At 46.5% G+C, this 27,635-nt stretch overlaps 1 protein-coding gene across 1 annotated transcript in view; it reads left to right on the forward strand.

The window, feature by feature from the left end:
• Nucleotides 1-508: 508 nt before the first annotated feature.
• The window catches only part of LOC120316894 (non-compact myelin associated protein), a 30,449-nt gene continuing 3,322 nt past the window's right edge, over nt 509-27,635 (forward strand). Inside the window, exons 1-3 of the mRNA XM_039363039.1 lie at nt 509-906; nt 18,012-18,107; nt 25,765-25,849. Of these exons, the coding sequence (XP_039218973.1) occupies nt 18,023-18,107; nt 25,765-25,849 (170 nt within the window). The 5' untranslated portion in view covers nt 509-906; nt 18,012-18,022. The remainder of the gene's footprint in view (nt 907-18,011; nt 18,108-25,764; nt 25,850-27,635) is intronic.

Raw genomic sequence — 27,635 nt, forward strand, 5'->3', positions numbered from 1 at the left:
GATATAAGAAAATATTATTTAGCTTTTGAATAATTTATATTTAAAGTTTAAGATATTATTTAGAAGTGTAGAATAGTTTTTTTATTCTTTTTATTTTCTTCTTTTTCTCTTTCTGTTTTTTTTTATATATATAATGGAGTTAAAGTATTCGATAATTTGTTTACTGAATGTAGTTATATTTGTTTGAGGTTTATTCGGGTTTAAAAGTTTTTTCTTATAAGTTCTAGTTAACCCTGTATTCAGTTCTGGGAAGAATGGGGGAGGGTTTTGGGGTGGGTTGGGAGGGATTTGGGAAGGGGTTTTTATTGTAAAATTGTAAAAATTTATAATTAAAAAAAAAAGATGACATGCAAAAACAAAAAAGAAGCCATCTGGGTAGAACCAAGGTGATACAGCTGTGGGGCTCCTGGATGATTCCACGCTTGGCGAAATTACGCAGTGCCGTCTCCTGTCTCAAAAAGCGAACGCTTTGGGTACGTTTTAATAAGTCAAACTCTTCCGCGGGGCGGAGAGGGAGAAGGGAAATGAGCAGATCGCTGCCCTCCTGCAGCCCTGCGGCAGCCTCGCAGCGAAGGACGGAGAGAGGCGCCTCCGCACAGGCTTCCCAGCGCTCTTCTCTCTCCCCACCAGGCGCCCGGGCCGGAGACAACGGGGGGCGCAGGACCCGCTCCCCCTTCCTCCTCTGGGGGGAACAACCGGAGCTGCGCCTCGCTCCTTCTCGGCCAGCAGCCGGGGCGGAGGAAGAAGCGGGCTGGTCCCCGCCTGGCCCAGCCCGCCGGATCACCTGGACGGCCGGGGAGGGGCCGGCCGGCTGGGGCGCACCCGGAGAGGCGCGGCGGGCGATGGAGACGAGCGGTGCGAGAAGACGCTCCGGGGCGCGCCGCTAGGAGCCCCGTCCGGGAGAAGGTGAGTCCCCACCGCGCGAGGGCCGGCCATCCCCGAGGGCGGAGGGGTCCGAGGGGCCAGCGCCGCCGGGACGGGCGCCCCCCCTCCTGCCCGCCGACCCGCCCTAGGGGCGCACGGTTGCCGGACCGCCCAGGCACTCCCTGCCCCGGCTTGGCGGCGCGCGTGTCCCTGCCTCGCCGCCCCTTCGCGGCTGGATTTCTCGGAGAAGGAGCGGGAGGACTGCGGGGCCTGAGAGGCTCCCCCTGCCCTGCCCAGCCCAGCCCAGCCCAGCCCGCGCTGGGCTGCCTGCCCCGCTCCCCGTTCCCGGCCTTCCCCATCTGGGGGCCTCAGGTGCGTCGGACTCCAGTTCCCTCGGCCCCCGCCGTTGGGCCACGATTTGGGACTCTCCGAGGACTTTGGATTACGCCTCCCAACACGGGCAGTTTACACTGGAGAAATCTTTACACGGGCTTTCCCCCCCCCGTAATAAATAAATATTCCGCTTTTTAAACTCTTTTAAAGCGGCTCCCCAAAAGAGGCCGTTGATGGTCACCAGAGTTTTTTTAGTTTGGGCAGAGTGAATTCATTGGGCAAATTAGGCGGTGATTAAAACTGCTCTCCCCCCCCCCCCAGTGTGAGCTCTTCCATCTGTGCAGGTCGAGGCTTTCGGATAGGCTGGGGGGGCTGTAAAGCGCACAGTGGGGTCCTTAAGTTTCAGTCTCTCTCGCTCACATATACACACAGCTACAGACACACCCGTCAACGCAGGTTTACAGTCTTAAAGCAAAGGGGGGATTTGAAAAGTGGAATCTCTGTAGTGTAGGGTGTGAATGCCAAAAGTAGATTTTGATTTGCTGGCTGGAGTAAGAATAGAATAGAATAGAATAGAATAGAATAGGACAGGACAGGACAGGACAGGACAGGACAGAATAGAATATATGGAGTGGAATGGAATGGAATGGAATAGAATATATGGAATGGAATGGAATAGAATAGAATAGAATGGAATGGAATGGAATGGAATGGAGTGGAGTGGAGTGGAGTGGAGTGGAGTGGAATGGAATGGAATGGAATGGAATGGAATGGAATGGAATAGAATAATGATAGAATGGAATAGAATGGAATGGAACGGAATAGAATAAGAATAGAGTTGGAAGGGACCTTGGAGGTCTTCTAGTCCAGCCCCCTGCTCAAGCAGGAGAACCTATACCAGTGATGAACTGGCCCTGCCCCGCTCCACCTCCTGCCCCCCCCCACTCTGCCCCCCCCATCCCCGCCTCATCTGCCCGCAGGGCCACTCACCACCTCCAGGGCCCGCCACAGATCGCCCAGGCAGCCCAGCAGTGCTATGGCAGTAACGCCTTCTTCCCCGCACCCTGCAACATCAACTGTGCACAATGGGATATGAGGGCAGAGTCTTGTCTACGCTGCCTGGCTGCCATGTCCTTGGCTGCGCTGCTCCGCGTGGGCCATGATCAGAGGTGACTCTCCTTCAGGGGGGTTACTGGAGAGGAGTGGGCCGTGGGGGGAGGCGAGGCTGGGGCAACAGTATGTGTGCCCGCAGAGAGGGCTCCGAGTGCCGCCTCTGGCACCCATGCCATAGGTTCGCCACCACTGACCTATACTATCTCAGACAGGTGAATGTTCAGTCTCTTCTTAAAAATCTCCAGTGATGGAGCGCCCACGATTTCTGGTGGCAAGCTGTTCCACTGGTTGATTGTCCTCACTGTCAGGAAGTTTCTCCTTAGTTCCAGGTTATTTCTCTCTTTGGTCAGTTTCCAACCATTGTTTCTCATCTTTCCCTTTGGTGCTCTGGTGAACAACTGGACCCCCTCTGCCTTGTGATAGCCCCTCAGATACTCCAACACTGCTATCACGTCTCCCCTGTTTCTTCTTTTCTTTAGACTGGTCAAATCCAAGTCCTGTAGCCATTCTTCTTATCTTTAGAGCAGTGGTTCTCAACCTGTGGGTCGGGACCCCATTTGGGGTCGAACGACCATTTCACGGGGGTCACCAAACAACGCAGTCTGCCATTTTTTTCCCCCTTTTCCTTAGCTGTGCTACTCCCTTTTATTCTATTGGCTTTTGAAAGCCAATAGAATAGACTCTCTTGAATAGAGTCTAATTCTATTGGCTTTCAAAAGCCAATAGGAATTGTCCAGGCTGTCTCTGCCCTGCTGAGCCCGCCAAAAGTCCCATTCTGCAAACGGTGCTGCACCAGTTGAGTAGTCCTCGACTTACGACCGGTTGAGTAGTCCTCGACTTACGACCGGTTGGGGGTCACGCCATTAAAAAAGTTGAGAACCATTGTTTTAGAGTAATTCCCCTCCCCTTCTGGGGTGGGCAGAATTTCTTTCCCTGGGGATTACCATTTTGCCGCCTTGTTCAAGATCTTTTCAGGATGGAGGGGATTGATATAATTAAAGTAACTAAATCATGATAATACCCAGAATTGCAGCCCTTGAAAATTTACAATAGTTGTAAGTTGTGAGCCAAGATACAGATAATTAGTTTTTTTTTCATGACAAAGCTGGATATAGATTTTAAATTTTAAGAAGGGGAGATCTGCAGCCACTGACATAGCAGAGACTATATTTGCTATTTTTATGTGTTTCGGTGTTGAAACCATTTAACAATATCTGAACTGTTCGGACAACCTTTGTATGATGGGTCAATAATTACTTTCTTCCTGTTAATCAGTATCTGTATTCTTACATTTACACACTTCAAGACTGATGTGAGGTTAGAGAAATACCAAATAAACTTTTACGTTAATAATTGATAGAGTGGTTTGGTTTTCTTTTAAGCCTGAGAGCAGGTGTTGTTTTTTTTTAAATAGTTTGTTTAGATAAATAAAAATTACCAGGTCATTGAAACCTTCAGTGGCTTTGTAGAAGGGAATATTTCAGCTAAGGTGATCTGAGTTCAGTAAATCGTGCAAACAGTAAAATAAAGGCACGGCTTAATTTTGGGTCTGTGTGTATTAAAACAAAAAAGTGTTCCTGCCACCATCTGTTTAGTGCAGTGGTTCTCAACCTGTGGGTCGGGACCCCATTTGGGGTCGAACAACCGTTTCACGGGGGTCGCCAAACAACGCAGTCCGCCACTTTTTCCCCCCTTTTCCTTAGTTGTGCTACTCCCTTTTATTCTATTGGCTTTTGAAAGCCAATAGAATAGACTCTCTTGAATAGAGTCTAATTCTATTGGCTTTCAAAAGCCAACAGGAACTGTCCAGGCTGTCTCTGCCCTGCTGAGCCTGCCAAAAGTCCCATTCTGCAAATGGTGCTGCAAGTTGTCTGCAGCAAAGGCGAGCTGTCTGGAAGCTTCCACCCCTCCCTGCTGAGCAACTAATAAATATTTAAGTAGCAGGTGCAGGGAGGGTTGCTGGCACACGTGGGGCCCGGCGGGTGCCTTACCTCCCTTGGGCTGGGCTAGCTGGTGGCCCAGCCGGTGGTTGCCCTGCGCTGTCGCTGCCCCTTGCCTCGGCCAGCGCAGGGGGCGGCACCACGCATGCGCAGTGCTCCCAGGCAGGGAAAGTCCTCGACTTACGACCGGTTGAGTAGTCCTCAACTTACAACCAGTTGAGTAGTCCTCAACTTACAACCAGTTGGGGGTCCCGGCATTAAAAAGGTTGAAAACCACTGGTTTAGTGGATTGAACAGGCTGGAATAACTGGTGCATAACTGGAATTCAACACATCTCCTGGGCACCAGGCTGGAGAAGATTCAACTGGCGGGAACCTCAGCAGAATTAGAATTTGACCGTTTATGTCTTTTAGACTAGAGTCAGTCCAGCACTGTCATTTTCACTCTGGTGATTTACAGCCTCATTCAGCATTTGCTGAGAGATTTAGAATCCGTCTCCTGGTGATAGATTGCCATGACACCGTAAGTTATTGCTGGGGAAATAGCCTATGACTTAGTTGCCTGCAGGACCACCAGTCCTGAAAAGGCGACCTGTCAGTTTGAATTAAGGCAGCATTTCAGTTCTACTTTGTCATTATAACATAGAGCATCTCTAAATACATTTGGAGTGCTTTTCTTTCATCGCTGAGCAAGTGCATCCTGTTCTTTTCAGTAACTTTCCAATATCTACCTGTCATTTTCTGAAAAGACTATCTGTGTATTTATTTATTTGACGTCTATGCCACCCATCCTGCCTAGGCAGCTTACAGTCAATAAAAACAGTAAATAGTCACCCTAAATTTGATTAAAATTGACAAAGATGGGGAGGAAGGGAGCATACTGCACACAAAGAGGAGGCAGGGTCTTATCCTACTCCATTAATCACATCCAGAATAAACTCCAGGCCAATTGCCAGAGCCAGGTCTTCAGCCCCTTTGGGAAGGCCGAGAGAATGGGGGTGACTCTCACCTGGGGGGGGGGTGATGTTCCAGAGGGCAGAAGCCATGGCAGGAAAGACTCTTCTTCCAGATCCCAGCAGCCAGAATTCCTCGACCAATGGGATCTGGAGCATGCCCCTTCTGTTGGCGCAGGTGGGGGAGGCCAATCCCATTGGGGTGAGACGGTTCCACACAGATAACCATATATGTAGCATCTAGTTTAGCGATGTCAGAAAAGATTTACCCTTAAGCCTCATGCTTGTTCACCAGACCTGATTCTACCTGCTGAAGAATGAATTTACAGAGATTTTGTTAGGCACAAAGAATCAGGACCAACCGTTAGATTTCAGCATAGAAGATTTATTCAAGCCTATAAACAAAAGCTAGTCGACTAACAGCATTACACTGGCACTAAATAAAGGCCAAAGAAATTCAAGGGGGTCTAGATTTGGATCATTTGTGGTAACATAAGGACTCTAAGCTGGTGACCTGTTTAACTCCTGCCCTCAGTTCTGCCTGCTCTTCTCCTGCAGCTTTTGTATTTCGCATGATTGGTTCAATTCTTCCTTTTAACTTGGTGGAACTAAAAAAAAAACAATTGCAGGCATAGTTTTGTTGCTGGGTCTGCACCTGAAGACTGTTTAATCAATGAAAAGTGACAGTTGTACTTTGAAAAAGTCAACATTCAGACACTTTGAGTGTTTGCTGCGCTGAAGAAGATAAATATTCTTCTATGTATACTTGGCATGTTCCACAGGACAGCCTTCAAAAGCTTTGGAGTTAAATGACATTTCCAGCTCTTGATCTCTTCACACAAAATGCCACATCTAGTTTTTCCAAAACAAATTTCCTTTCTTCATTCTAGCTCCTTTGCTTATAGGAGAAAAGACATACAGGTAGTTCTCGACTTAATTCGGACCAGAATTGCTGTTGCCAAATGAGGCAATTATTAATTATTAAGTCAGACCCAATTTTCTGACTTTTTTTTTGCCATGCTTGTTTATGCAAATTATTGCAGTTTTAAGTGAAGCCTGCAATTGGTCATTAAGCAAATCTAGTTTCCCTCATTGACTTTGCTTGTTGGAAGCTGGTTGGAAAAGTCACATACGGTGATCATGGGGCTGTGTGGTGTTGCAACCATCATAAATACACGCCAGTTGCCAAGCATCTATATCTTCAAACTTGGCAACTTTAAGACTTAAGGACTTCAACTCCCAGAATTCCTCAGCCAGCCCTGGCTGGCTCAGGAATTCTGGGAGTTGAAGTCTACAACAGGGCTTTTCAATCTTTTCACCCATTGTACCACTTTTAGGATATGGCAATATCCGAGTACCACCAGTCGCCTAGCAAGGTGTCAAAAATTTGATGACCCCCCCCCCCAAAAAAGGAAAAAAGTGGTAAAGTACAGGTAGTCCTTGACTTACAACAGTTTGCTTAGTGACTGTTCTAAGTTACAATGGCACTGGAAAAAGTGCCCCCCAAGCCACAGCCGAGCAAGACACCTGCCTGCCCACCCGGCAGCGCTCTTCCTCCTATCCGAGATTTTCATTGTTGTGAGCATTTCTGTTGAGGATTGGCAGCGAGGGTGGGGTGGCGGTGTTTGGTTTTTATTTCCCCCCCCCCCCCGTCTGCTGGGTGGTTGCAGCAGGTTTTGGTCACGTCACATGACCCTGGGGCACTGTGACCGTCATAAATATGAATCAGTTGCCAAGCATCTGAATGTAAATCACAAGACCCTGGAGATGCTACAACATTCTAGCTGATCGGCGCTTCATCTGGGCTCAGCAGAAGCGCCAGGATCAGCGCCAAGCTCCAGCTGGAACCTGGCGCTGCTCCTGGTGCTTCCACTGAGACCTGACAGCCGTGCAGCTCCAGCCATCTCTCGTTCAGGCTTGTGCAGTGCTGCCACAGGTTCAGCTCATTCCCCTCCCCCTCTACCACTTTTCTAGGATGTTCACGTACCACCTGCCAGGTGTCAATGTACCACAGGTGGTACCTGTACCACAGGTTGAAAAGCCCTGGTCTACAAATCTTAAAGTTGCCAAGTTTGGAGACCCCTGATTTAAATGTTTATGGGGATGCTGTGATAATCGTAAGTCCAAGGATTGCTTGTAAGTCACTTTTTTTAGTGCCATGGCAACTTTGAATGGTCACTAAATAAATGGTTGTAAGTTGAAGACTACCTATGTCAGGGGTAGGCAACCTTGGCTCTTTTATGACTCGTGGACTTCAACTCCCAGAATTCCTCAGTCAGCATGGCTCAGCTTGGAAACCTCTCCCTTTCTCCCCAGCGTGGCTGGCTCAGGAATTTTGGGAGTTGAAGTCCACGAGTCATAAAAGAGCCAAGGTTGCCTACCCCTGATCTATGTTATTGGTAAACCAGAGAATGTTGGAGCCCTTTGCTGTTCTTCATTCTCCTGGTGGTTTTTTAAAAAATATTTTATCCTGTTTCTTTGCTTCCCTTCCTCCTGTGATGCCTTCAACAGACTTTAGTCCTCTCTCTCTTTCTCCGTTCTCTTGAAGGATTGTCCTTCCATTGCAATGGTTGAACGGAAAACCCATTTTTATCCCCGAGCTACCAAACATTCTATGTCCCCAGACCAGTTCCGTTGACCTACAATGGAGGCCATGTATGTGTAGGAGGTGGCCCTTGAATAACACTGCAAGTACTGGATGTTCCAGACCAGTTCAAGGCCATTTCTGCCCAAGTTGAAGCTGTGATGGGCAGCCTCTGTTGGCTCCTCCTGGCATTGGGAACCCACCAGACCAGCAGTTGAATCTTTCCTGGTGGGACAGAAAGAGCATATTTAGATGCTGCACCAGAGGCAGAAGGTGGGAAGTACAGCTGGGTCTTCAACTTTGAATACTGCCTTGGTCCGCTACTCCAGATCAGTTGCGCTAAGCCAGTGGTTCTCAACCTGTGGGTTGGGACCCCATTTGGGGTCAAACGACCATTTCACGGGAGTCGCCAAACAACGCAGTCCGCCATTTTCTTTTCCCCTTTTCCTTAGCTGTGCTACTCCCTTTTATTCTATTCTCTCTCTGCCCTGCTGAGCCCGCCAAAAGTCCCATTCTGCAAATGGTGCTGCACCAGTTGAGTAGTCCTCGACTTACGACCGGTTGGGGGCCGCGGCATTAAAAAGGTTCAGAACCACTGCGCTAAGCAGATGGCTCTTCCTGTTTGACAACAACTCTGGTGTGCCTACCCCTGCACTAGGATAGCAACAAGAATTCCACCAACTGAATTGTTGTAGTTTTTTTTTAAAACTGGTATATTCTTACGTATACTAGTTGAGACTTTGATTTTCTAACAGCCATCCTATGAGTAAAGAGGAAGGCCTCTTCATTGATAATGGGGGAGCCTGAAGCCCCCCAAAGCCGTACGTTTTGTAATCATGTGACCTACATGTAAAAATGGACCAATCAGAGAATTGCAGGATCTTATCATTTTTAATTTCAGTTCCCCCCCCCCACAGTTTCTCTTTACTGAATATCACTTGTTGAATAGCCAAATTTATAATTTTTGAAGCTTGCAATAGGATTGAGCTCTCCAAACACAGGTGTTTCTGTTTGTTCTTTTCCTGCTTTATCTATACCAGTGGTTCTCAACCTTTTTAATGCCGCGACCCCCCAACCGGTCGTAAGTCGAGGACTACTCAACCGGTCGTAAGTCGAGGACTACTCAACTGGTGCAGCACCGTTTGCAGAATGGGACTTTTGGCGGGCTCAGCAGGGCAGAGACAGCCTGGACAATTCCTATTGGCTTTTGAAAGCTAATAGAATTAGACTCTATTCAAGAGAGTCTATTCTATTGGCTTTCAAAAGCCAAAAGCCAATAGAATAAAAGGGAGTAGCACAGCTAAGGAAAAGGGGAAAAAAATGGCAGACTGCGTTGTTTGGCGACCCCCGTGAAATGGTCGTTCGACCCCAAATGAGGTCCCGACCCACAGGTTGAGAACCACTGATCTATGTCTTGCAAATGTTCATTTTAATGTCATGCATGTCTGTATAATGTTCATAAACAGAAGTATTTCTATGTAGGCTTTCCCCTACTGTTCTTTCAAACGAATGCCCTGGCTTACAAAATTTGGGAAACGGTGACTTGAGGCATGTTTGTGCTTGTGCATTGGTTTGAAATTGCAGCATTCAAGAGTTCACCACAAACGAATTTCTCTCTTGCCCAATCCGATTCTTCTCTGTTTAAATGCACTGATACCTGTGCATAGAACTGACGCACTTAGTATTCTCCTTATGTGAAAAGCCTCTACTCGAATAGATACAACTTTACATAATGTCTTTTTCCTGCTTGCCCACCACACCACCAGCCTTGGGAAGGGGTGCGACAGTGGAGGGTGCAACATCTGCCCAGGGTCTAAGGCAGTGTTTCTCAGCTTCAGCAACTTTCAGATGTGTGGACTTCAATTCCCAGAATTCCCCAGCCAGCATGTGCTTGTATGCTTCTTTTAATGATGTTTCATGACGCTCAGACCAGTTTTGTTCACAAAGTTGTGACCCTTGCAGTAACCATGCGGTCATGGGATGGTGATTTCCAACACTCCCTGTCAGCTTCCCACAAGCAAAGTCAGCAGGAACTTGGAAGTCACTCCTGCTCCTGCTGCTTTTTTGTCTGGCTCTGCTCATTTTCAAAGCAAAGTGATAGCAAAAAAACAATGTTCATTCTGGTTCATAGCAGACTGTACTACTTTTCTCTCAAATTATGATCCTAGTGATCGTTAAAAGTTGCTAGCCACCCAGCTTTGAGCAAACAAAGTACACTTATCCTGTGCTGCTTCTTCTTCTTCTTCTTCTTCTTCTTCTTCTTCTTCTTCTTCTTCTTCTTCTTCTTCTTCTTCTTCTTCTTCTTCTTCTTCTTCTTCTTCTTCTTCTTCTTCTTCTTCTTCTTCTCCTTCCTTCTCCTTCTCCTTCCTCTTCCTCTTCCTCTTCCTCTTCTTCATCTCATCCTTCTCCTTCTCCTTCTCCTTCTCCTCCTTCTTCTTCTTCTTCCTCTTCCTCTTCCTCTTCTTCATCTCATCCTTCTCCTCTTCTTCTCCTTCCTCCTCTCCCTCCTCCTTCTTCTTCTTCTTCCTCTTCTTCTTCTTCCTCTTTTTCTTCTTCCTCTTCCTCTTCTTCCTTTTCTTCTCCTTCTCCTCCTCCTCTTCTCCCTCCTCCTCCTCCTCCTCCTTCTACTTCTTCTTCCTCCTCCTCTTCTTCTCCTTCTCCTTCCTCCTCCTCTTCCTCCTCCTCCTCCTCTTCTTCTTCTTCTTCTTCTTCTTCTTCTTCTTCTTCTTCTTCTTCTTCTTCTTCTTCTTCTTCTTCTTCTTCTTCTTCTCCTCCTCCTCCTCCTTCTCTTCCTCCTTCTCCTTCTCCTTCTCCTTCTCCTTCTCCACCTCCCATCCTAACATTTAATGAATAGAGAATTGTTCTGTTCTTAGGTAAGGAAAAGATAATTTGGGGTTTTGTTTATAAACTAGGAGCTATTCAGTGATGCCACCTGACTAGAACTTTGAATCAAGAGGTGTTCCAAAGTTGCAACTGCTCCTCCAAGTGCATCCTTATGGGTTTTAAGGTGAAGTCTTCTTTCTTACCATCTAAGCCTTAAAATTTGCTTCCAATTTCTGGAGTTTGGCCCCCAACTCCTATGAATCCTGGCTGCCTTTGGCAGGAAGGAAATTGGGTGCTCTTGATCCAGGAACCCATGTCTAGAGCTGCTCCCAGCCCATTGCGATATTTCTTTCTTGAAACTTGGTACTCTCATTAAAAAAAAAAGAGTCAAGGTCTTGAGTCAATGAGATACTTTCTACAGGTACAAGCAACCTTATTTAGGATGAACACTAGTTTAGAAATGGCCTAATGATCTGGTTTTCTATATACAACCTCACTGTTTCCTATGCAGCTGCTTGTAGGTAGTGTGTATGTTTGCAGCATGTATATTTGCGCTGGGCTGTGAGCTTTTACACATCAACTGATTCTGTTCCATGTGGAATTTGAACTGGACCAGTTAGATCTTCCTGGTTGGATATGAGTCATCTGCCATAAAAGTCAGGGAGGAGGGAGAGGAGCGTGTGTGGTGTAATAGTGTACAGTAAGGGTTAGACTGACCCTAGAGCAGTGTTTCTCAACCTTGACAATTTTAAGGCATGTGGACTTCAACTCCCAGAATTCCACAGCCAGCAATGCTGGCTGTGGAATTCTGGGAGTTGAAGTCCACATGCCTTAAAATTGTCAAGGTTGAGAAACACTGCCCTAGAGAGACATCACCCTGCTAACAAAAGTATATATAGTCAAGGCCATGGTTTTCCCAGTTGCAATGTATAGCTGTGAAAGTTGGACCATAAGAAAGGCTGAGCGCCAAAGAATGGAGGCCTTTGAACTCTGGTGCTGGAGAAGACTCCTGTGAGTCCCCTGGACTGCAAGGCGATCAATCCGGTCAGTCCTAGAGGAGATCAACCCCGACTGCGCTTTAGAAGGCCAGATCCTGAAGTTGAAACTCAAGTACTTTGGCCACCTCATGAGAAGGAAGGACTCACTGGAGAAGAGCCTGATGCTGGGACAGATGGAGGGCAAGAGAAGAAGGGGACGACAGAGAAGGAGGTGGCTGGATGGAGTCACTGAAGCAGGAGGCGTGAGCTTCAATGGACTCCAGAAGATGGTAGAGGACAGGAAGGCCTGGAGGAACGTTGTCCATGGGGTTGCGATGGGTCGGACACGACTTCGCAACTAACAACAACAACAGAGAGGCCCAAGTTTGTACACTCCCTTCAGGACTTTGGAATGGGTTAGTTCTGCTCTCCCTAGATGCTGTTGTGGGGAAGGAGAAGGAGAAGGAGAAGAAGGGATTCAAATAGGTGAACAACCGGTTCTCTGTGTGGATGCCGCTTCCGGAAGTCCATTCTTGGCCAGGGCAACAAAAAAATTAGCTACTGGTTCTGCCGAAGTGGTGCGAACCGGCTGAATCCCAACACTGAGAAGGAGGTACATTCTTTATGCCACCTGGAGGTCCCAAAGCAAAGGCAGGGTGGACATCTAACAAGTGTGGGAGATGCATGTTTTGGTAACAAACATCCTGGCTTTACAAAGTCTGCCCAAAGCAGAACCCTGTTGAAAGCAAGGATCAAGTCAGCACCTACCCCCCAAAAAAGCTTCTCTGTTCCCTTTCGATTGGCCAACGCAGCAGCCAGCAAATTGAATGAAAGCTTTTTCTGCCCACCTTCCCCAATCAAAAATAAAGGTGCAAGATTGAAAAACAGGTATGTGTAGAGAGAAAAAGAAAGAGCTTTTATATTTGGGGTGAGGAAGAACAGAGTGCAGCTGGCGGGAGCTACTGCTTCCAGCTCCCTCGGGAAACAGGGATTGGACTTCTTCCTGTTCTCCCTGTAACATTAATTTTGGCCACAGGAACATAATTTGAAAACTGCACCTCCAAAACAGGATTGTTCCAGGGTATAGGTAGTCCTGGACTTATGACCACAGTTGGGTCCGTTGCTAAGCAAGGTGGTTGTTCAGTGAGTCACACACCTGATTTTACAACCTTTTTTTGCAACAGTTGGTAAGCAAATTACTGTAGTTGTTAAGTGAAGCACATGGTCACTAAACAAATCTGGCTTGCTCCACTGAGTGTGCTTTCTGGAAGCTGGTTGGGAAGGTTGCAAATAGTGATCACATGACTCCAGGATACTGCAACTGTTGTGAATGCATGCCAGTTACCAAGTGAATTCTGATCATGTGACCGTGGGGACCCTGTGAAGTTGTAAGCGCGAGGACCAGCCCTAAGCCACATGTTTTCAATGCCAGTTGTAACTTCAAACAGTTATTAAACAAATAGTTGTTAAGTCAAGGACAACCCGTCCTTATTCCAAATCTTGAAAGCTACATAATATTGAGGCGTTTTGTGTGTCACTCTGAATGACCAACCAGCTAACCTCACCTGGGTGTGTAGTGTGTTGTGCAAGGCTTGTCTAGTTTAGGGGTCAGTCATACAGAAAAGAAAGAGGCTGAGTCAACAGCTCTAATCTCCAAACCATACCGGCTGAGTTGCAACAATTTGGAAGGTGTTAAGACATTGGCTTGTACTACCTTCTTCCTCCTTTTCCCTACTGTGGTTTAAGCCAGTGGTTCTTAACCTTTTTGAATGAATCGCCCTCTTGAGCCAATAAGGAAGTTGTCATCGCCCCCCTCCCCCAACATAACCTCTCAATCACAACATAGGAAATAATTCTTCAATTTATGTAAACACTTTTTTTGTTTTCTTTAAAATTGTCATCAGGACCTATCGATGCAAATAATTTATTTCCAGCCTTTTTCCCATATCTCCCATATTCTGGCCAATGGCGTGCCACTGTATGGGTAGAGGCTGCTGCGCAACGCACATGAAGATAAGCGATGCATATTCACATATGTACGGCGTTCTGTACTGAAGCTAGCTGGAGGAACATTTGAAAACACAATTCAATCCACTAAGAGCGAGCGATCTGATGTTTTTTACGACAGATATACAGCGATTCACTGTACGAAAAAGTCTCAAAAGTTTCCCCAAAACTTCTCGCTCCATCGCCCCCATATCGCCCCCTTTTCGTTCCATTGCCCCCCTGAAAAATGAAATCGCCCCCTGGGGGGCAATATCACCCAGGTTAAGAACCACTGGTTTAAGCAACAGGAAGGAAAAGGAAAAGAGGAATCAAATAGAATTGCTTACTTCTCAGCTCTACGTACAGCTGCTTCTAGAAGGGCGTACAGTCAATAATCTTCCCGTGGCAGTTTCTTCCAGCAAGGCTGGTCCTGTCCTTAGACCAGTGTTTCTCAGCCTTGGCAACTTGAAGTAGTGTGGACTTCAACTCTCAAGATTCCTCAGCCAGCCATGCTGGGGAATTCTGGGAATGCTAACTGGGGAATTTGGGGAATTCAAATCCACACAGCTTGCCAAAATTGAGAATCCTGCTTTAGAGTAAATGTGCTGAATTTTGTTTCTTTGTCATTTATCTTTGTTGCAGTTTGAAGGGCAGAATATTGAGGAGAGGGGATTTTGGACGGCCAGTGGCAAAATCATAGCTAGCTGCTAGCAAAATCTCTCCTTACTAAAAGGAACAGCCAGAGGCAAATGTCTTCCAAAAATGGAAATGTCTTCTAACTTGTGTGCCATTTGGCCCTTAACCTCTGCTTTAAGATAATATTGACTCAGCCTTTCTGCCCCCTCCCAGAAAGAGGAACAACCCACCCACCCCATTCCACTTTGACCCTTCATAGCCTCCTGACACAGCAGTGAAATGTTCCATGGTAGCCTTTAGGATAGTGAAAGGATCCTGCATTAGAAATTGATAGCCAGCTGATACACACACAAACACACACACACACACACACACAGAGAGAGAGAAAGAGAGAGAGAGAGAGAGAGACTGGTTTAGCTGCAAATGGAACAAAGTTCTTTCAAAAAGGAGAAGTTGGAGAAAGAGGATCCCTGACCACACTAGATGATTGGGTTACAAAAGTAGGTCATCGTTGGGTCCACAAAGGCACCATTCACTTGGAGGAGAATGGCGGCGTTATAGGTTCAGATGCGGAGTTATTTTCATGTTTGCTGCTGCCCGTTTTGGCTGGAAACTCTGAGACAGCGGTACAGTGTAAACAACTTTGCAATGCTAAGCATTGAAAATGTTATAGAATTAAAAAAAACTTGAATCAGCTCTTTCAGGAAAGGGAAGTTTATTGCGCGCAGGTTCAGAGAGCCATCCTGAATGTAGAAATCTGAACCCCGATTGTCCATTGATGACCATTTTTATAACCCTTCTGGGATTATTTTCAGGTCACATTACATTCTATAGGTCCTTATTCTAACATAGAAAAACTACTAGACAGATCTATAATGGATAGCTCCTCGTTTACATTGGAATGTTTTTAGCAATCAGCAATATATCAAGTGTTAAGCAATTTAGATACACCATGTGACAAGCAGTTAGTAATATATCATGTGCAGAGCTGGGAACAGGATGTCTGGCTATCCTAAATTTAAGAGTTGTCTTGTAAGCAAAACAAACCTCCCTTACACACACAATCTTTGGTGGGCCATCTGCTTTTTACCCATATTCTTTGTCAGACCATTAATATTTTTCCAGGTACCACTTTAAAAGCTTGGGTCCAAAACTTTCAAGAGACACCAATACGGTGGGGGGGGGGGAGGCATGCTGCTGGCAATGAGCTCAGGTTCCCCATTAGTTTTTACTTGTGCTACTGAAGTTTCATTTAGAAATGCTGCATTAGAGAGCGGACTTATAAGTTTCAGTAAGAGCAGCTGCCGGTTCCGTTCACCAGCCTTTTACAGCCAGCTGTGGTTTTTTTTCTAAACATTTCTTCCGCCCTGGGGATGGCCATATGACTGCTGATTTTACTTTCAAGCTTTAAAAAAGACCCATCCTGTCTATTCAAGGTAGACAATTTGAAAACATTTGCTAACCGGGGTGCATTTCCTGCAATTACATCTGCAGCCGAACACAGAGGCAAGAAATAAACAATAAAGTTGTTTTCAGATCATTAACATGTTTGAAAAAGCACCTGCTGTTTATTATCATGTACACTTATCCCATTTTTGCCTCTGGTAAACCTTGGCAAAAGTTTTTGTATGTGTAGAACCACAGCTGGGACCTCAATTTGACTGGCTAAATGATGGGATGGTTAAGCCAGGGATCATATGACCAGACCCAATTTTACCATCCTTTTTACTGTGGTCTTTAAACGAATCACACAGTCATTATGTGAACAATGTAGTCATTTAAGTCAGGGCTTTTCAACTTTTTCACCCATTGTACCACTTTTAGGATATGGCAATATCCGAGTACCACCAGTCGCCTAGCAAGGTGTCAAAAACCTGATGACAAAAAAAGGGAAAAAAGTGATGAAGTACAGATAGTCCTCAGCTTACAACAGTTCGCTTAGTGACTGTTCGAAGTTACAATGGCACTGAAAAAAGTGCCCTCCAAGCCACAGCCGAGCAAGACACCTGTCTGCCCACCCGGCGGCGCTCTTCCTCCTGTCTGAGGTTTTCATTGTTGTGAGCATTTCTGTTGAGGATTGGCAGTGGGGGGTGGGGTTGAGGGGATGTTTGGTTTTTATTCCCCCCGTCTGCTGGGTGGTTGCAGCAGGTTTTGGTCACTTCACATGACCCTGGGACACTGTGACCATCATAAATATGAATCAGTTGCCAAGCATCTGAATGTAAATCACAAGACCCTGGAGATGCTGCAACATTCCAGCTGATCGGCGCTTCTTCTGGGCTCAGCAGAAGCACCAGGATCAGCGCCGAGCTCCAGCTGGAGCCTGGCGTTGATCCTAGTGCTTCCACTGAGCCCTGACAGCCCCGAAGAAGCACTCATCTGGTGCTTGCACTGAGCCCTGTCAGCCCTGCAGCTCCAGCCATCTCTCGCTCAGGCTTGTGTGGTGCTGCCACCGGTTCAGCTCATTTCCCCCCCCCACTACCATTTTTCTAGGATGGTCATGTACCACCTGCCAGGTGCCAATGTACCACAGGTGGTACCCGTACCACTGGTTGAAAAGCCCTGATTTAAGTGATACACAGAGTTGTTAAGAAAATCTGGCTTTCCCCATTGACATTGCTTGTTGGAAGATGGCAAGACATTGCAGCCCTCATAAATGTGAGCAGGTAGCCAAGCACCCAAATAACAATCCCATGACTGTGGGTATGATGTGATGGTCGTAACCTTGAAGACTGGGGATAAGTCACTTTTTTCAGCATTGTCATAACTCTGAACCATTTTTAAAGGAGTGGTCATAAGTGGAGACTACCTATATTGCGTCAAGATGCTAAATTCAGGATGCTGGAGTTATTGCATTATCATTCATGACTGCTGTTATTAATGCTCACTTCCCTTATTTTAAGATCTTTATCAACAGATTGTGCTTTTTAAAGATGATACCATTTTATTTATGACCTGGATTCAAAATTCTGATGGATGCCCCCATCCCAGTGATCACATTTTAAGCGCTCAGCATTCTGCCTGTATAACAGCCACTTGCAGCATCGCACATTCACACAACCGTGATTGCCAGAAACCGATGTTTACTTCCAGTTTTTGGCAAAAAACATCCATTGAGGACAATGGATTTCCTTAATAACTGCTGGGTTCACTTAACGACCGGTGCACAAAAGAAGTAAAGTGTCTGACATGTATGACCACCCGAGGACACGTGATGACAATTGACATGACTTACAATCGTAATTCTGGACTCAATTATTATGGTGACAAGTCAAGGACTACCTGTTTGTGCTTCATGTTTATGTCTAATTAGGTGGGAGCATTTAGCTGAGCGTGGAAGATGAAGCACTGCCATGCAGCCATTACAAAAACTTCAAAGTGGACAAGTTCTTAAAGACCAAGACAAGAATGGAACGATGCTCTATTCCCTTTTGCATATAGTCCCTTTAGATCAGGGTTTCTCAAACTTGGCAACGTTAAGATGTGCGGACTTCAACTCCCAGAATTCCTTAGCCAGCATTTTTTTCCATCATTTTTTTTAATGAATTGCAACTCACCCTGAGATCCTTAGAACAGGGGGCTGACCATGAACATAATGTGGTTTTAATTGGTTATTTATAACCACTCCGATGCGTAGTGTGATCATCTGTACAAAACAGATGTGGTTTGTGACACCAGAAAGTTTGTGTGCTGTATCAGTTGCAGCAAATGCTGTTTCATTTGCCTGATGTTGGTGCCTCTCTTATGATTCTCCTACTGGTTGATTTTGCATCATTGTAATGTTGTTTCGTTGTTCTGCCTAGCTGGAATCAAGATGACCACAGCTGCCCCAACGTCCGATTATTCCCTGCCTTGGAGGAATGTGACCACAAAGTCTCGAGAGCAAATCCTTTATCAGAGTAAGAAAGGGCAGGGGTGCCATTGGGAGATTTTATGGACCTTGGGTTTTTCACCACTAATGTGTGAATGGGAGTAAAAGAAACATCTTCAGGATCTGAATGAAACAGCTCTGTACTTGCTCTGACAAGGTCCCAGTTGCTGCAGAGGTGACAATTAACAATTCTTTCAATCGGAAACTGAATTGAAAATGCGTAGGTGGGGGTCCTTGGTGCTCTCTGAGTTTGATTGTTTTCTTGCAGACTGTAAGGACCCACCTCAATTTACATCTTAAGAAGACAGAACTCTTGGAATGTCTCTTCCAACAGGAATCTTTATTAAGAGAAACTGATTGCAGGCATGCTAGACAGGATCTGGGGGAATCCTCTCCCACCATTCAATGTTTTAAAGTGTTCCCAAGCAGCCCCCACCCCACAGTTCTTCCGGGTGATTCAATGCATCAGTCCGCTCCGTGGCACGATCACTCATTCTCTCTTCTCCCAGATCCCAGGTGTTGCATTCCCCCCCCCCTTTTACCTCACTGCCGGCAAAGGGGAGAACTTCAGAGGGAATAAGATGAAAGGCGATGGCCGCATTGTTATGGTTAGTCCTCTCAAAGAGAATTAACTATTGGTCACTTTGTAGTTAATGAAGGAAGTGAGAGTCATAAAATCCCCATGCTTACCCTCTTCCCCTTCCGTAGTATGACAGAATCCAGAAGAGAGTAAGAATTGGTTTTATATCAGAGTAGGTAGATAGAAATAAAATATAATTGGATTCTGACACAGACGTTTCATTACCCAACTAAGTAACACCATCAGTGCTAGAGGGGAATGGGCTGTCATGCTCTCTGTTTATGTACAAGTGGCTTGCCCTGTCAGTGTTGATGGGAGTATTGGTGGGTGTTATACTATTAATTAAAAGATGCTTGCTCCTGGGGAGGAAAGCTATGACAAATCTAGACAGCATACTAAAAAGCAGAGACATCACCCTGCCAACAAAAGTGCGCATAGTCAAGGCCAGGTTTTTCCCAGTTGTATGGCTGTGAAAGTTGGACCATAAAAAAGGCTGAGTGCTAAAGAATTGATGCCTTTGAACTATGGTGCTGGAGAACCCTGCGACTCCCCTGGACTGCAAGGTGATAAAACTGGTCTGTCCTAGAGGAGATCAACCCCGACTGCTCTTTAGAAGGCCAGATCCTGAAGTTGAAACTCAAGTATTTTGGCCACCTAATGAGAAGGAAGGACTCACTGGAGAAGAGCCTGATGCTGGGTGTTATGTCCCGAGCCTTTGCAAACGGCTCGGGCGTTTGCAGGCAGTCCCGGGCAGGTGCAAAGCTGCCCGGGACCAGACAGGCTGTCGCCAGCGCCGTGCGCATGCGCGGGTGCTGGCGCGGGAAAAGTAACCCATTTACCCGGGAGTTGCCTATATAAGGGGCTGCGAGGCGTTTGGGCTGAGCTGAAGCCATCTTCCTGTAAGCTGAACGCTGAATAAAAGAACCTGAGAACTCCAGCTGCTTCTCGTGTCTGTTTTCCCGCCAAGGACGCAACACTGGCGACGAAGGTGGGATGCCTTGCACTACCTGGAAAGGAAGAAGTGTAAGCTTACCCAAGGAGTCCTGAGCGGCGGAAGAGGAACGGCGTCGACTCGGCAGCTGCCCGCCAATCCGGTGCGCATTCGGGGGTAGGCTGGCTGATAGACCCGTCTCCTGAAGATCCGAAGATGGCGAAAATCGGAAGGCTTTCGGAATTCGACGTCTCACATCCAGAGCGGTGGGAGTCCTACGTATCCAGAATGGAGAACTACTTCAAGGCAAACCAAGTGAGGGAAGATAGCTTGAAGGCAGCCACCCTGCTTTGCGTTTGCGGCCAAGACGCCTTCGAAATCACAGAAAACCTTGCAGCACCTGTCCCAGTAGAGTCTGTAAGCTACGCAGACCTGAAGAAGCTGCTGAAGGAGCACTTCAACCCCAAGGTGTCCGTTATCTCATGGCGCCCCATCTTCGAACAGAGGGATCAACGGTCCGGTGAGTCAGCCAAGGAATACATCGCCGCGTTACGGAAGGCCGCCAAGCCCTGCGAGTTCAAGGACCTCGAGGAACGACTGAGGGACCGATTCGTGTGCGGGTTGAGGCATCGAGAGCTACAACAGAGACTTTTCGCTAAGGAAGAATTATCCTTCCAAGACGCTTTAAGGGAAGCCACCGCGGAAGAAGCAGCAGGCGGCGCCGTCAAGAACATGCGGCCGATCAGAAGCAGTGCAGAGGGTGCGTCCGTGCACCAAGAAGACGTCCGACGAAACTCCGAGGAGGATCCGGACGAAGAAGTCGACCGTCTACACCCCGCGAAGGGAGAAAATCCGAAGGAAAGCTCTTCAGCTCCGCTCAAGTGCATCGGCTGTGGAGGTCGCCACAGGAGAACCGACTGCAAGTTCCGCTCCGCTACCTGCCGGGCATGCGGCAAACAAGGGCACATTGCAGCTGTGTGTCTGGGCCGACGAAAGGCACAACCTCAAGAAGAACGCCTGAAGGGTACCAGAGTCCCCAGCCAGAATAGGGTAGGTTTTTGCGCTTCGCGTAGAAACATTTGTAGGACAGGCACACACAAGCCCATGAAGAAAAAGCTGTCACTCAACGTGAAGCTACAAGGGGTTCCATTATCTATGGAACTAGACACAGGGTCTGCCCTTTCCATCATTTCATTGCATACATTTAGGAAGATTTGTTCCAGTAGTGGGACTAAGGCCAAGTTAAGGCCTTCTGATATTGTATTAACAGATTTTCAGAACTCAAGAGTGTGTGTTAAGGGGGAGGCCACCCTTAACGTGCAATACAAGAGTTTTGAAGGTCCACTAGACTTGTTAGTAGTAGGGGGTGAAAGAACGAGTCTCATAGGACTCGATTGGTTTGAGGCCCTGGGGATACACGTCACAGGACTCAACAGCTTACAAACACTCGACCTACAGGAAGTCTGCAAGGAATTTGCAGATGTTTTCAGCCCCCAGCTGGGCACATTCAAAGGACCACCTGTGTCCTTAAAGCTAGACCCCACTGTCACTCCCATTAGGATTAAAGCAAGAAGGGTCCCTTTTGCTTTAAAAAGTAAGATTGACACTGAATTAGACAAACTAATCCAACAAGGAATCCTAGAACCTGTTGATTCCAGCCCATGGGAGACCCCCATTGTCACGCCTCTAAAGGCAAATGGGGACATTCGCATTTGTGCTGATTACAAATGCACACTCAATAAGGCATTGCAGCAACATGCCTATCCTGTTCCTGTGGTCAGTCACATCCTGGCCTCTCTCAAGGGGGGGCGTGTTTTTGCAAAGCTTGACCTAGCTCAAGCATATCAACAGCTGCCTGTTGATGATGATGCTGCCATAGCTCAGACCATTGTGACCCACAGGGGAGCCTTTAAGGTAAAAAGGCTACAGTTTGGAGTAAATGTCGCTCCTGGGATTTTCCAAAGCGTAATGGAAAACACACTACGAGGTATACCAGGGGTCTGCCCCTACTTTGACGATGTCTTGATTGCAGGAGACTCCACACACATTCTAGCTGAAAGGCTTAGGGCTGTCCTGTTAAGATTCAGGAAATCAGGCCTTAAGCTCAGAAAAGACAAATGCAAGATTGGGGTGCCTTCTACTGAATTTCTGGGATTCAAAATTGATGCTGCTGGGATTCATCCTGCTGAATCCAAACTAACTGCTATTTTAGAAGCACCCAGGCCAAAGTCTAAGGCCGAACTTCAGGCCTTCCTAGGCCTCCTGAATTTCTACAATTCTTTTCTTCCACATAAAGCTAGTGTAGCTGAGCCTCTTCACAGGCTACTAGACAAACAAGCTGTGTGGCTGTGGTCACAAGCACATGAGGCTTGCTTTAAAGAAGTCAAGGCCTTGCTCACTTCTAACAGTGTTCTTGCACATTTCAACGAGTCTCTTCCTGTGTGCATCGCTTGTGATGCATCCCCCTACGGGGTTGGAGCTGTCCTGAGTCACCTCAGGTCTGATGGAACTCAGGTTCCTATTGCATACTACTCCAGAACATTGTCTTCTGCCGAGCGCAACTACGCTCAGATAGACAGGGAGGCTCTGGCTGTTGTTGCTGGAATTAAAAAATTCCACGATTTTCTATATGGCAGGCATTTCACGGTCTTCACTGACCATAAGCCTCTGCTGGGACTGTTTACCACACGTAAGCAGACTCCCCACATCATTTCCCCTAGAATGCTTAGGTGGTCTATTTTTTGTCTGCATATGATTTTTCATTACTCCACAAGCCTGGGAAAGAAATGGGCCATGCTGATGGCCTCAGTAGGTTGCCTCTGCCAGTAGTAGAAGCTGACCCCGCGCCAGCTGTCAACATTCTATCAATCCAAGCCTTGCCCGAGCTTCCTCTTAGTGCCAGGGATGTTACCGCTGAAACAGGTACAGATCACACACTTTCACGTGTCCGCTCCTGGGTCCTGTCCGGGTGGCCTGAGCACTGCCCTAGTCCTGAGTTTCAGAGTTTCTGGTCCAAAAGGAACGAATTGTCCCTTTCTCAGGGTTGTTTGCTTTGGGGAAACAGAGTTGTCATTCCCACCTCAATGAGGACTAGGGTCTTAGAATCCCTCCACGAGGGTCATCCTGGCATTGTTCGCATGAAGGCTCTTGCACGCAGCCACTTGTGGTGGCCTGCTTTAGATAAAGATATTGAGGCTAAGGTACACGCATGCCACATGTGCCAACGATCTCGCCCAGAGATGCCCCAAGCTCCTGTGCATAAATGGGAGGAAACACAGTCCCCATGGTCTAGGGTGCACATTGACTACGCTGGGCCCTTTCAGGGCCAGTTCTTCTTGGTCCTTGTTGACAGCCATTCAAAATGGCTTGAGGTTGTGCCTGTCTCGTCCACCACCACTGCAAAGACTATTCAGGTACTGAGGGGGATTTTTGCTGCACACGGGCTGCCAGATGTCATTGTGTCTGACAACGGCCCTCAATTCACCTCCTCCGAATTCCAAGCTTTCTTACAGGCAAACCTGATTCGTCATGCCACATCTGCGCCCTTTCACCCATCCACCAACGGTATGGCTGAACGCATGGTGCGCATCGCAAAGGACGCCTTGAAGAGACTCACCTACGGGGACTGGCATCACAGGTTGGCTGACTTTCTCCTTTCTTATCGCACCACACCGTCCACTTCTACAGGGAGAAGTCCAGCTGAACTTCGTTGGGGGCGCCAACTTACTACGAGACTTGACCGGTTGCATCCGGACAGACTGCCTTCATCTACCTCACATCCTAGGGCACCTAGACAACTACTTGTGGGTGCCCCGGTTTGGGCTCGCAATTACGGGCCTGGTCATACATGGGTCCCCGCTTCTGTGTCCAGGATCACAGGTCCTCTCTCCTACGAGGTTGCCCTGGACAACGGTCGTGTCCTGCGTCGGCACATCGACCAACTCCGCTCTAGGCGGGACTTTTCTGCTGAAACTCCTGGGTCTTTTCCAGGGGGGGAGGGGGACCCTTTGGAGCAAAGGGAAGGGCAAGAGTTACTGCCCATCTCCACTGAGGGAGCCACAGACGGCCCGTCCCAAGATTCTGCAATTGCTCCGAAAAGGAAGTCATGGAGCTTACCCACACAACAGGCATCCACGCCTACTCCAGCCAGGGAGTCACCCCGGGGGCATACTCACTTTCCACACATATCACACAGCACTCCAGTCACGGAGGATACCCGGGGGCATCCCAACAAATCATTCCCCGCAAGAGAGCTGGCACACAATCCCCAAAGTTGGCCTGACCTTACCCCAAATCCTACAGAGGGTCAAACATACACAGAGCTAGTCGAGGAACCAAGTCCCGACTACAACACCCCTAGCACAAATCAGGGGACACCTGAGTTTTGGGAGAGTACAGAAACCCACATGAGCCCAAACACAGAATGGGGTTCAGGGAATGGACAGCCTCCTGACAGGTCTTGGACTGACCTAGGAGGTCCTACAGAGACGCCCAGCAGCGGCTATCACTTCAAGGGGCCTGAGGGTCTACAGCTAGGCAGGTCAACCAGGTCACAAAGCAACAGAAGCCCTGGCCTGACGAGCCCGGTGGGCAAGCAAGCAGGCCAGGCATCGGGGCACAGTCCTTGGAAGACACCAGGGCACAATAGAGAGAATAGGCTCACGCCTCCCTCCAGTCAGGGGACTTATGCCAGTAACCCAGAGCTAAGAAGGTCACAGAGAGCAAAGAAATCTCCCAAGTACCTAGAAGACTACATAACATTGCTGGCAAGGCAAAGGCCAGTAAACAGTGGGAGCACTGGGGAGCAAAATGTTATATAAAATAAATGCTGTCTGTTGGTAGTAGTTTTAGCCCGGGGGAAAGGGGTGTTATGTCCCGAGCCTTTGCAAACGGCTCGGGCGTTTGCAGGCAGTCCCGGGCAGGTGCAAAGCTGCCCGGGACCAGACAGGCTGTCGCCAGCGCCGTGCGCATGCGCGGGTGCTGGCGCGGGAAAAGTAACCCATTTACCCGGGAGTTGCCTATATAAGGGGCTGCGAGGCGTTTGGGCTGAGCTGAAGCCATCTTCCTGTAAGCTGAACGCTGAATAAAAGAACCTGAGAACTCCAGCTGCTTCTCGTGTCTGTTTTCCCGCCAAGGACGCAACACTGGGAAAGATCAAGAACAAGAGAAGAAGGGGACGACAGAGAATGAGGTGGCTGGATGGAGTCACTGAAGTAGCAGGCGTGAGTTAAATGGACTCCAGAAGATGGTAGAGGACAGGAAGGCCTGGAGGAATGTTGTCCATGGGGTCGCAATGGGTCGGACACGACTTCGCAACTAACAACAACAACATAATATATTTTTGATCCTAAAGGAGTTAAATGTTTCATTTCAGTAAACTATAGCCATAAGTTTTAATCTATGGTGTCAGATGGTGGTATATAAAGATGGAATGAGGAGATACAGTGAGGAATAAAATGTAACCCTTTTTGCTTTCATTTTCAATCCATAACATAAACCTGAAAATACAGTTATCATAATCCAAGGTACCTGAATTGTCATGTTAGGCCATGCATTAAGAAAATAAAATCAGATATGTCCGAACTGGTAAGTTGCTGATTTACCAAAGAAAGCCAGTTTGGTGTAGTGATTAAGATGTCAAGCTACAAACCGGGAGATCAAGAGTTCTAATCCTGTTTTAGGCATAAAGCCAGCTGGGCAATCTTGAGCCAATTCTTCTCTGTCAGCTCTAAGAAGGAAGCAATGGCAAACTACTTCCAAAATATTGCCAAATATTTGCAGGAACCAATCTGATGCTGACTGAAAGGCACAAATAAATGAAATTAGTAAAAATTTGTAAATTTGTTCCATGGGGAACATAAGGACATTCTCTCCCCCCAAAAAACCTGTAAGGCCATCACTGCCTTAATTACACAAATTAAATGAACACACTGAGTAAGCTGAGGGTTACTTGTACCTCAATTTTCTCTCAAGGGTAAATTAAACTTATAGTAAATAAAAGTAATGTTCCTGACAAAACAGTCAAAAATAAGATAACATTTTGGGATATTTTTGTACACGTCCTAGAACATGGGAATTATATTTTATGATGAGCTGGCAACTGAGCTGTATTTAAAAAGCCTGCACATATATACAGATCTGCTTTATCAGGTTGCTATTTTTCTTTCTCCTCAGGTTCTGGAGCAATAGTAGCAGCTATTGTTGTGGGCGTTGTAGTAATATTTACAACAGTTCTGCTCATCCTTAAAATGTATAACAGGTTAGTAGTCAGTTCTTTTCATTCTTCAGGAGAACAATTTACTGACTGGATGCAATCACTCTGTTCATAGGTATCTGGAGTGCGAGGAAGCAATGACATTGCATATATAACAACATCGTTGCACTGATGATATTGTGTGCATGCGCTTATTTTTATCCCATTGTGTCCGAGGAAAGCTATTACAAGTAGTCCTCGACTTACAACAGTTCATTTAGTGACCATTTATGTTACAACGGCTCTGAAAAAAGTGACTTATGACCGTTTATCACACTTATGACCATTACAGCATCCCCGTGATCACGTGATCAAAATTCAGATGCTTAGCAACTAACTCATATTTATGACTGTTGCAGTGTCCAGTGATCAGGTTTTTTGACCTTTTGACAAGCAAAATCAGTGGGGCAGCCAGATTCACTTAACAACCATGCCACTAACTTAACAACTGCAGAGATTCCCTTAATAACTGTGGCAAGAAAGGTCACAAAATGGGGCAAAATTCACTTCACAAATGTTTTGCTTAGCAACAGAAATATTGGACTCAGTTGCAGTAAGTCAAGGACTACCTTAATTTCCGGCGTATAAGGCGACTCGGCAGTATAAGATGACCCCCGACTTTGGCGGCGATTTCCATGCCTAGAAAGTCGTCTTATACGCCGGAAAATACGGTACCTGTATTCTGATTATGTGTTCTCTGGGCATTTTTACCTCATAAATCCTGCGGATGTAAGGTTTTCCACTTAACCTCACAATGGCCCCAGCATTACTCAGGAATTTAAAAGAGCCAAAGAAACTCCTGAGCTGAGGTTTCAGCAAGCAAACAACTTTTATTTTGATCAAAACAGAGTTGGGTGACCCCATCTCTCTTCGTGGCTGGTAGAGAGATGAAGGCAACAACCAGAAAAGATGTCTTCCACCTTTTATACCGTTTCAGAACAAAGAGATCAGGTCTTGGTACTAGGCATAAGATGGCACCCAAAAATAATTCCTAAATGATGACTCATACACAGCAACCCAGGCTCCATCCGTAACTTCTTTTCCCCCTCCCCTTACTGTGCTCTTTTCATATAAGCAATCACCTATACCTAAAGCATGAAGCCCTTACTTTTCCAATATATATATATTGGAATTAACTACAATTAACTACAAAATAATGATTACAAAATAACAAAACAATGATTACATGATAACACTATAATTATCAATATAAAATGGTTACTATATATAAAATAAATGCTAATGTCAAACTTAAACATACTAAAATCATAAGCACAATAAAATCCTTTCACTGACATCACATTTTTACATTCAGGGACTCTGCCATTTTCCTTTCTGTGAGATGTTGCAAGCTAACGTGCCATTTTTGTTTGTCAAAAACACAAATAGAGAGAGGAGCTGGCCAAGAGCTGCTTCTGATTAAAGCAACCAAAAAGCCCGATAAATAAATCAGACTGACTGATTTAATTAAACAATGAGCATGTCTAGCGACAATGAATCTCTTTTGTTCATGGCTATTTGTGATCTGTTTTTAATATTATACATCACCCCAAGTTTTTTTGAGCTGGACAGCCTTACAAATCTAATAAATTAAAGTAGCCACATCAGGACTTGCTTTTTTTTTCCAAGTTTTTTATTAATTTTCCAATATTGCATTTACATATTTGAAAAGTAGCGTGGCGGTTGAGCACAGTAATTCCATTACATTTAAATATCATCAGTACAAATCTCAAAGTATTACAACAACTAATTCCCTCTCTTTCCCCCATAAAATCTACTGTCATATTCACAT

This window comes from Crotalus tigris, unplaced genomic scaffold (assembly GCF_016545835.1).
Source record: "Crotalus tigris isolate CLP2741 ecotype Arizona unplaced genomic scaffold, ASM1654583v1 scf7180000019504.1669754, whole genome shotgun sequence".
Lineage (NCBI taxonomy): Eukaryota > Metazoa > Chordata > Lepidosauria > Squamata > Viperidae > Crotalus > Crotalus tigris.